At 36.6% G+C, this 9,004-nt stretch overlaps 2 protein-coding genes across 2 annotated transcripts in view; one reads left to right on the top strand and one right to left on the bottom strand.

Annotated features, from left to right (window-relative positions):
• Nucleotides 1-2,140: 2,140 nt before the first annotated feature.
• LOC107677954 (endonuclease domain-containing 1 protein-like) lies at nucleotides 2,141-3,656 on the bottom strand. The gene is made up of 2 exons (XM_016473031.1): nucleotides 3,236-3,656; nucleotides 2,141-2,740 (listed from the first exon to the last, which is right to left on the bottom strand). Exons 1-2 carry the CDS (start codon nucleotides 3,524-3,526, stop codon nucleotides 2,141-2,143), a joined length of 891 nt encoding a protein of 296 aa, XP_016328517.1. The 5' UTR covers nucleotides 3,527-3,656.
• Nucleotides 3,657-4,576: 920 nt separating this feature from the next.
• The window catches only part of LOC107678014 (PERQ amino acid-rich with GYF domain-containing protein 1-like), a 17,262-nt gene continuing 12,834 nt past the window's right edge, over nucleotides 4,577-9,004 (top strand). The window contains exon 1 of the mRNA XM_016473110.1: nucleotides 4,577-4,840. The gene's annotated coding sequence lies outside the window, so the exon portion shown is untranslated. The remainder of the gene's footprint in view (nucleotides 4,841-9,004) is intronic.

Raw genomic sequence — 9,004 nt, 5'->3', positions numbered from 1 at the left:
GGAGCTAAATTAATTTCCCCAAATGGAGTTCCTAGAACTAAATACGTTCCTAGTTAATGCGGTGCGAACACGCCAAAAAGCGGGAACTTCTGCCAATAGTTCTAGGAGCTATGAATAGGTTCCTCCGGTGCGAAAGCGCCTAATGAGCCCTGGGTATCTAGGACCAGGGGTGCCACTATGGTTTCTGCCTCCCTTGTTAGAACATCCAACAAGACTTGAGTGTATATAGCTGTGTGTATATAAGTGTGTGTGTCTCATTTACTCCAGAGTAAATCACACAAGTAATAGTTATCCTCTCCTTTTAACCAGCAGCTTTCTTTGTAAGGAGTAAAGGAGGGAGAGACACGATGGTTCAGGAAAATGCTGTGCAGAAACCTTATCACATATTCCCAGAACAAATGATTCTCTCTCTCTTTCTCCATATATGCAGGTCCTCTTTTCTGTAGAGCTAATCATCTTTATGGCTAACTTGTATGGTTGTCTTATAAAATGTAAATCAGGCTATTCTATACTCCCCATCGCAAGAGAACAAACAGTCCTCAATAGAGTGTGAAGAGGTGATGAAAGAAAAAGGAATACAGAGATAAGGCTGTCTGTATGAAGTCTGTGTCCTGTGTGGACAAGGGATTAGGAAGGAACGGGGCTTCGTTCACCTCCTCTTTATGCCACTTTTATTTGGTTATCTGATATTACATGAGTCATCTCATATTCATACCATTGTTAATCTTGCATGCACACACAAAAGCAACTTTTTCCTTTGAAGAGAATCAGTAGACAGTGTACATATTAAATTGATCAAGCAATAGGAGTTTGATACTAGCTCTATTTATTACTGTATATTATTTTGAAAATATTTATCCAGAACACCTAGAGCTTTTATATTATTGAGTCTTCATGTTTTTATATTGATAATTGACAGAATGTAGGCAAACAGATAAGATTAAGTGGCCAATTTTTATTTTAGAAGAGTTACAATATTCAGATAATTTGCAGTGAACATGCTCACAAAGTGAGAAAAGATTTAGCTGTTGCAGTCTTACAAAGAAGTTAATGGACCTAATAAAAAACCCTAAGGCCCCAGATGATTAGTCATTAAATCTCTCTCATTTCATCACTCTTTTCAGTCGTCTTGTGGACAAATATTCTTGATTAGAAGATATAAAATATTTCTGAAACTGAAATTGGATCTTCATTCTACCAGTCAAGGCTAAAGAAAATGAATACAGATTTTCACCCTTCAAATGAAACAAACAAACAAAAACAGAGAGAGAGAGAGATTGTTATATCCAATTAAGTTAACATTGTTATATCCAATTATTTTAGTTTTTGCCCGCAATCATACACAATTAAGTAAAATGCATTTTAGGGAATATTCTTCAGGGTCTAATGCTCAAAATCGTATTCAGTACACCCTTAAAAATGAATGTTATGCAGTGGTTCTTTGTAGTTCTTCAAACTACAGGTTCTTTAAAGCACATACACTACCAATCAAAGGGGTCCTTTATGTATGTATATGTATGTATTTAGAATAAAATTATTTTATTCAGCAAGGGTGCATTAAATTGATCAAAAGTGACAGAAAAGTCATTTATAATGTTACAAAAGAAAAGATTTCCATAATGCTTTGCCTTTGAATCCTAAAAAATGGATAATGGTTTCCAAAAAAAAAAAACATATTAGAATGTTTTTTAAAGGATTATGTGACACTTCAGACAGCTGATGAAAATTCAGCTTTGCCCTCACAGGGGGAAAAAAATCACTTTTCAAATATATTAAAATAGAAAACAGTTATTTAAAATTTTAATAATATTTCACAATTTTACTGTATCTTTCATCAAATAAATGCATCCTTGGTAAACAATAAGAGACTTCTATCAAAAATCTTACTGACACCAAACTTTTGAGCGGTAGTGTACATGCAAAAATAGATTTCTAAAGAACTAAAGAATGTTTTCAGTGGAATCTAGAAGAAAGTCTTTTTCTGTCTCATTAAGTTGTAAAATCTAATGGGAACCTTTTATTTAAGAGTATATGGCAGAATATTCATTCTACAGAACACAATTCTGACAGTTGAATGATGTTTGAAAATGTGTTTATGAATTTAGGTATCAACAGGTTAAGAGAAGCAAGATGAAGACACCTAAGTCTGGACTGTCATTATGGCATCATTAGGCTCACAGTTCCCAAAGAAAATCTGAAACCTCTTGTCCACAAAGGTGTTCTTCTTCAACAAATATTCCAGTTGCTGCATAGACATCTCTATGACCTCTGCTCCTTCTTTCTCATTGAGCCCATAGGCTGCAAAGGCCGGGAATTTGGATCGCTCATCAAAGGGGGCATTGTGATCGTAATTGATGCAGCAGTAGGCCGACCACAGGTAGGTAGGAACGGCCACTCGATCGATGTTGTATCTACGGATCATCCTACCAGATGTGGCGACCCCCGTGACTATGTACGCCTTGCCGCGGCAGTAGTTGTTGAGTCGACGGCGGATGATGTGCTCGTGTTGTTTCCAGTGGCCCACGTTGAACTCACGGATCTGTGGGACCACATTGGTAAGGGTGTACGTGGCTGCCTTGTCATCGGGGTGAGCCTGGTGCTCGTCGGGGTTCAAATGACCTCGTTCGAAATCAACAATGTTTGAGTAGTCTTCCAAGACGGCCTGGGAGTCTGAAAAACTGTTGTGGACATCACTGGGAGGAAATGGCTGCATCTCACCAGAGTCTGATGCTGTGGAGAGCTGAATGAGTACAGAATATTTAGGTAAAAAACAACAAGATTTTAAGGTAGCCTATTTTCAATAAAATATGCACCATATGGAAAATATATAAAGATATTTTGATGTTATTCGTTGTAAAGGTGTTTTTTGCACTTTTCATGTTCTTAAACTGGCTATAAGACCAGCAAATCAGCTTACCCTGCTGGTAAAAACAGCTTAAACCAGCCTCAGATGGTCAATTAAACTGGTCTCTCAGATGGTGTTCATCTGGTTTAGTATTTGGCAGTCTGACCAAAGCATTTTAAGGGTTTAAACCAGCTAACCAACCAAACTGGGAGATGATAAGTCCAATTAAGGCTGATTTAATTTTAGTTTTTAGCAGTTGGAGTTTAAATGAATTGCTCAATCTAAACTGTTACTTGTTTTTATGCATCAAGTCTACAAAAGTTATTGATACTTGCAGTTATCAAAGCTTTACTCATTATGAGCGAAAACGAGAACTCGACGGTTGGTTACCTGAGGCTCGAACATCCAAGGAACGTCAACCTTCTTGAAGCCGTCGGAGCGTTTGAAAGTGTACGCAGAATACACCGGGATGTGACCCACCGCATCATACAGAGTGACATACCGAGGCTTGCCGTTATAACGCTGGCAGATCTTTTTAAGTGAGTGGTTCTCCAGACCCCGTGGGGGAGTGCCCATATACATAAACTCACAGCATTCGGGTGAGAAATCTTTCTGCACTTCTGAGCGCACAGTGACGAGCAGAAAGCAGAGAAACACCAGCAAAACAGTCTGGTGATCCATTAGATTGAAATGAAACAGCTCTCCTTCAAAATCTCCTTTGAATAACTCCTAAGAAAGTGTCCTGGGGTGCTCATTTTCCATACTGCAGTGATAGTCAAATAACTGCTCACCGCTCACCTGACACACCTGACGGTCCTGCAACTGAGTGGATATAAAAAGACATCAAAAATAATCAAGATACCTTCAATTTAAACCAAACAAAATACTTTTCTTCAATATATAAACTACTTATTCTTCTTTTCACTTGCTCCTCTAAATATTTATATTGTTTTAATGTTTTTGTTTTAAAGCATTAAAAAAAGAAAGAAAAGAAAAACCTTCAATATTAAAAAAAACTGTTAGAATTTAATCTTCAGATTTTCATTTATTATCATCACTTCAAAAAGTCCAATATAAAATAAAAACACTGAAAATTATTTTTTTTTAATTATTTGCATTGCTTATTTCAAAATAAATTGTAATATGTATTAAATTGTAATTTTCAGTCGTTCATTCATTCTTTATTGTAGCCCCATTGTTTTTGCTTGTGTGTGTGTGTGTATTTATTTATTTATATTTGAGTTCATTTATTATCATCACTTCAAAAAGTCCAATATAAAATAAAAACACTGAAAATTATTTTTTTTTAATTATTTGCATTGCTTATTTCAAAATAAATTGTAATATGTATTAAATTGTAATTTTCAGTCGTTCATTCATTCTTTATTGTAGCCCCATTGTTTTTGCTTGTGTGTGTGTGTGTATTTATTTATTTATATTTGAGTGTGTGTGTGTGTGTGTGTGTGTGTGTATGTATGTTATAATAATACAGTAAAGACATAACAGTAGCCTATTAATGATAACAAATACAACAATAATAATAATTATTATTATTATTAACAGCAAAAACAAAGAATATCGTTCGAGTTTGACTGTTGTTCGAGATACAGTGATTCTGGCGCATGCTAGCAGTAGATGGCGGTAATGCGCTATTTTAGTTTTCGAGCTTGCGTCAAACAAAAAGAAGAAGAACTTCGCGGTTCATTGGATGAATTTCTCATGTGGTTCATGTCCAACAGCCATTTTTGTAAAATACAAACAGCACGACCGAGCGAGACAGTCAAAAACTAATTGCGACCGTTGCAGATACAGGGAAAAATATATAAAGAATTCAGCATCGAACACACGCAAGACGAGTGTTGAAAACCGAGACATACCAGCAGTTCAAACCATCGGTTCCTGCAAAAAACAGTGAGTTCTTTAGAGAAGATCCAACTCTGGAGAAAACAGTGAATGGCTAGTTTAGCCTAGCTGGCCAGCAGGCTCGCAGAAGAGGTGCGTGCTAAATCATTTTCAACTTTTTTTAAAGGGAAGTCTGCTTTGTGCATTGGTTGGTAATCACATTTTAGTGGTAATCGCACACATATGTCGTGGGAGTTAATCGCACTGTAGCAGATGGTTGGAAGGCTCGTGGAGCAGTGAAGGCCTGCAGCGCGAGTAGATTTGAGACGTTACTGATGCGTTTCTTGCTCTTGGTCTCCTTAAAACGTCTTAGACTTGTTTCGTTGTTTATAATTAGATTATGTCTTAATCTTCATTAGAAAACGCCTCTCAGTTTCAGGCGTGTTGCTTGTTTGTGTTGCATAACAGCGCGGTAAGTGTTACTCACGTTGAGTTGAACTGTTGCTTGTGGAGTTATGATTGTAGTTTGGAAAGTTCTCACACAAGGGGTTTGGATGCGTTTTGTTATTTAGTCCCTTTTTGGCTTTTGCAAAATGTTTCTTAACCCATTTAATCCCACCAGCAACTATTACCGAGTGTGACGTGTCTAAAAGGATTTGCTGATGCTTTTTACACAGAGTGGTCAATTATAAAGAAAGTGCAGAATGTCTTGATTTCAACCACATTTGTACATGTTTTGTGTAAATGGTCCCATGACCAGAGTTTCATTTTATTTGCCTCTCTTAAAGGTATGCGTGTCGTAAATGCAATACAAATAAAACTACTATTTTGGTGCATATAATATTTGAAGGGTCTACTTCTAAAAAAAAAATTCAAGGTAGTTTAACGAGGTAACGTTTGATATAAATAAATAATTGTATTTATTTGTAACTGCCAGCACAATTGCCAAACATTTTAAATTGTTGCTTTTTTTCTTTGTAACTAGTAGGTCTTTTTGAGAAACTAATCAGTTTTGGACTCTTGTTTATACGTGCTCAATCAGCTGGGATTCAGTGGATTTATCATAACATAAGTAGTTATAATACAGCAACGTTACCTCGGATTTTAAAATGAATGTTGTAAGCCTATTTATATTTACATGGGGTGTAAAATAGAAGTTGTATACTTGAGTTGTTGAAACTGTTATTAAATTATATTTAAATGAGACCAGTATGTGTGCAAAATGTTACTTTAATAGTCCTGTGATCAGTGTTGCTATTGTTAACTAAAACTAAATGTAACGTGTGTATAAACTTAAATTAAGTGAATGAAAAATGTTGCCTTAGCAACTAACACAAAATTTAAGTACTAAAATTACTAAAACTGAAGTAAAAAATAAAGATAAACAGAATTATGAATATTTTAAATTATCTTTTTAAATAAGTACTGTAATTAAAAAAAAAAACTTGCTACGTGTACTGCGTTAAGCTAACTGAGACTTGTTATAGCACTTGCATATCATTGCTCTTTTGTTGATTTTGATTGCTTCGATTGTCCTCATTTGTAAGTCGCTTTGGATAAGTGTCTGCTAAATGTAATGTAAATGTATTAGTAGATAAATAATGCTTAAACAGTACCTGTGTTAAAATAGTTTTTAAATGTAAAAAAAAAAACCTCCATCCAGCCTCTCCATTAACATGAGGCAGAGTGCCCGAAGCGTGAAACAAATAATGCGTTCTACGGAGCCACTAAAAGGTTAGCCGCTTGCTAGCTGTAGCCTGTTGCATTACAGTACATTCATCGTGATGTCTGTCAGCCATCGACGATGGCATCATCTATCGGCCCAACCCTAATACATAGCATTCACATGCTCCTTGGTAGGGTTGGGAACCGATCGGTTCTTATTCAGAACCGGTTCTGTTTTTTGAAAAGAACCGGAACCGTGAGCAGTTTCTAAGTTTCAGTTCCGAAAACGGTTCTGGTGCGACACTGGTGCTGTTAGCAGCCTTGCGCCGGCGTTTCCCGTAAAGATGTCACAAACCAAATAACGTAAACGCCGCCCTGCCTCTTTAATTACTGAGCATATTGTTTCCCATGACGCGGACTCCACAGACGCGCCGCGTCTTTAACTGCCGAACACATCGTTTTCCACGACTACGCGCACTCGCATCTTTGATAAGTGTGCAAGTTGTTTTGTCTGACTGTACATGTACCGGCAGCACGCAGCTCCTGCCGCCACTAAATTACATTATATTTGTCCCATATTGTCATTAATATACATACTGACTTCAACTTGAACCACTAAATAAATAAACTGCTATTATGTAAGTATGAGGGTTAGATTATTTATTTATTTAGTGTCATTTCAAGAGTGATAAACAAAGTGATAGAAAATATTTTCATGCATTTCAGATGTTTAAAAATGTGGAAACCACTCATTGCATCACAACATCTCCTGACTGCATTATTATTTGTAAAATAGGGGCTTTATGCAGTGTGTGTATACATGGTTATAAGTATAATATTTCATTAAGTTAGGGAAATGAACAAGTGTCTTAGCCCTCAAGCGACTATTTGGCCAACCAGCTTATTCCTGCTTGAAAAGCAAAATGTTATTGATAGTGTAAAAAACATCAACTTGGAAGCACATGCATTACTCAACATTACTTACTACCTTCCAGCAACACTACATTCAATTAAGGGAAAATAGTAAAAAAAAAATAGTTAATTTAAATGGAAACGGAATCGCTAGGCATAACTGGAATCGGAACCGGAAAATTTCTAACGATACCCAACCCTACTCCTCGGATGCTCTCCTTTCCCGAGTTGTGCTTTCCTTACTCTTAAGGCTAATAAATGTATTTCACGATCTGGGTCATTATTTAATACAAAACCACACATAATGTTTCTACTGTATCTCTGTCAATCATGCTGATATTTAGTTAAAATTAGTGAATTGACTGAGTGCTGTCTGTCACTGTCTTTAATCAGTGTTGTGAATGACTCTATGGTATGCCACATGCACTGTAATATGTTTTTTAATAAATATTAAATTTTCAAATGAAAATAGCAACATGAACGTTTTATAAAGTATGCGTTCATATGTGTTAAGAGCTAGATTTTCGCTGGAGGAAACAGCTGTGGTGTGTTGAGGGGTGAACGCAGCGAAAACTTACAGTAAATGGGAAACCGATTGCTCCCTCGTGACCTTTTGTAAACTGTATTTATGACAAAGAACTGCAAGATACATATATTATAACAATCTATCGATAAACAGAAACACACACCTTGTGTCCTCTGTTTCTGTTCGAATCCACTCGCGCTGCGCCGCCATGGTCTGCGGATTGAAGAGCGCGCTGAAAGACGGGGAGGAGACGAAGTCTGCCGCCGTTTTCATATGAAATTTAAAGGTGACATATTATGCCCCTTTTTGCAATATGTAATATAAGTCTCTGGTGTCCCCAGAATGTGTCTGAAGTTTCAGCTCAAAATACTCCACAGATCATTTATTACATAATTTTGAAAATGCCTATTTTGAGTGGAAGCAGAAACAAGCTGTTTTTCGGGCCTGTGTCTTTAAATGCAAATGAGCTGCTGCTCCCCGCCCCCTTTTCCAGAATAGAGCTGCGCCTTTACAGCTCGTATCTGCTAAAAACATCTGTTTTGGTTCTTATCATCATGTTTATCGTGCTGAAATCATGCGTTTTAAATAGGGCTGCACGATAAATCGCATGCGATATTTAATGCGCATCTTGTCAGAAAGCCGGTTCTGTAATCAGCGGTAAATCTCCATCACCTGCGTGCTTTCACATTGAGCAGAATTAACTACACAGAGCCGTTGTTCACTGATGAGCTGCGCAAAAAATCGCGCGAATATGAACGTGGTTTAGCGCAGCTCGTCAGTGAACAACGGCTCTGTGTAGTTAATGCTGCTCCATGTGAAAGCACGCTAATTACAGAACCGACTTTACTAACAAGATGCGCATTAAATATCGCATGCGATTTATCGTGCAGCCCTACATCTAATATTTCATAAGAATATTGATATATATTTTGTTTTCCTATTCAATTGTTTTGTCTCCCAAAATGTGTAATAAACATGCTTTTAGGTGTCCTCTTCAGTGGACAAGTATGAAATGATGTTCTGTTTCATAAGAGGAAGTCATATTTTGATTTGAAACCCCATTAACATTTTCCTGAGATGTTGATTTATGACAGACAGTTTAAAAATGAGACAGATTTAAATGATAATTACAAAATATTATCATATTTCCATAAGAGTGTCACTAAATTAATATCAGACATATTTGAAGACCAAGGAGAGGGAGTGGTCATAGT

This window comes from Sinocyclocheilus anshuiensis, unplaced genomic scaffold (genome assembly GCF_001515605.1).
Source record: "Sinocyclocheilus anshuiensis isolate Anshui unplaced genomic scaffold, SAMN03320099.WGS_v1.1 scaffold260, whole genome shotgun sequence".
In the NCBI taxonomy this organism is placed as follows: Eukaryota; Metazoa; Chordata; class Actinopteri; order Cypriniformes; family Cyprinidae; genus Sinocyclocheilus; species Sinocyclocheilus anshuiensis.
Note: the sequence above shows the minus strand (reverse complement) of the source record. Positions and strands in the feature narration are given on the sequence as shown.

Excerpts from the sequence above, each read along its gene's own strand:
- LOC107677954 (XM_016473031.1), bottom strand. The coding sequence starts at position 3,526 with ATGGATCACCAGACTGTTTTGCTGGTGTTTCTCTGCTTTCTGCTCGTC. Across the intron at positions 2,741-3,235 it reads CTTGGATGTTCGAGCCTCAG|CTCTCCACAGCATCAGACTC; the intron begins GTAACCAACCGT and ends GTACTCATTCAG.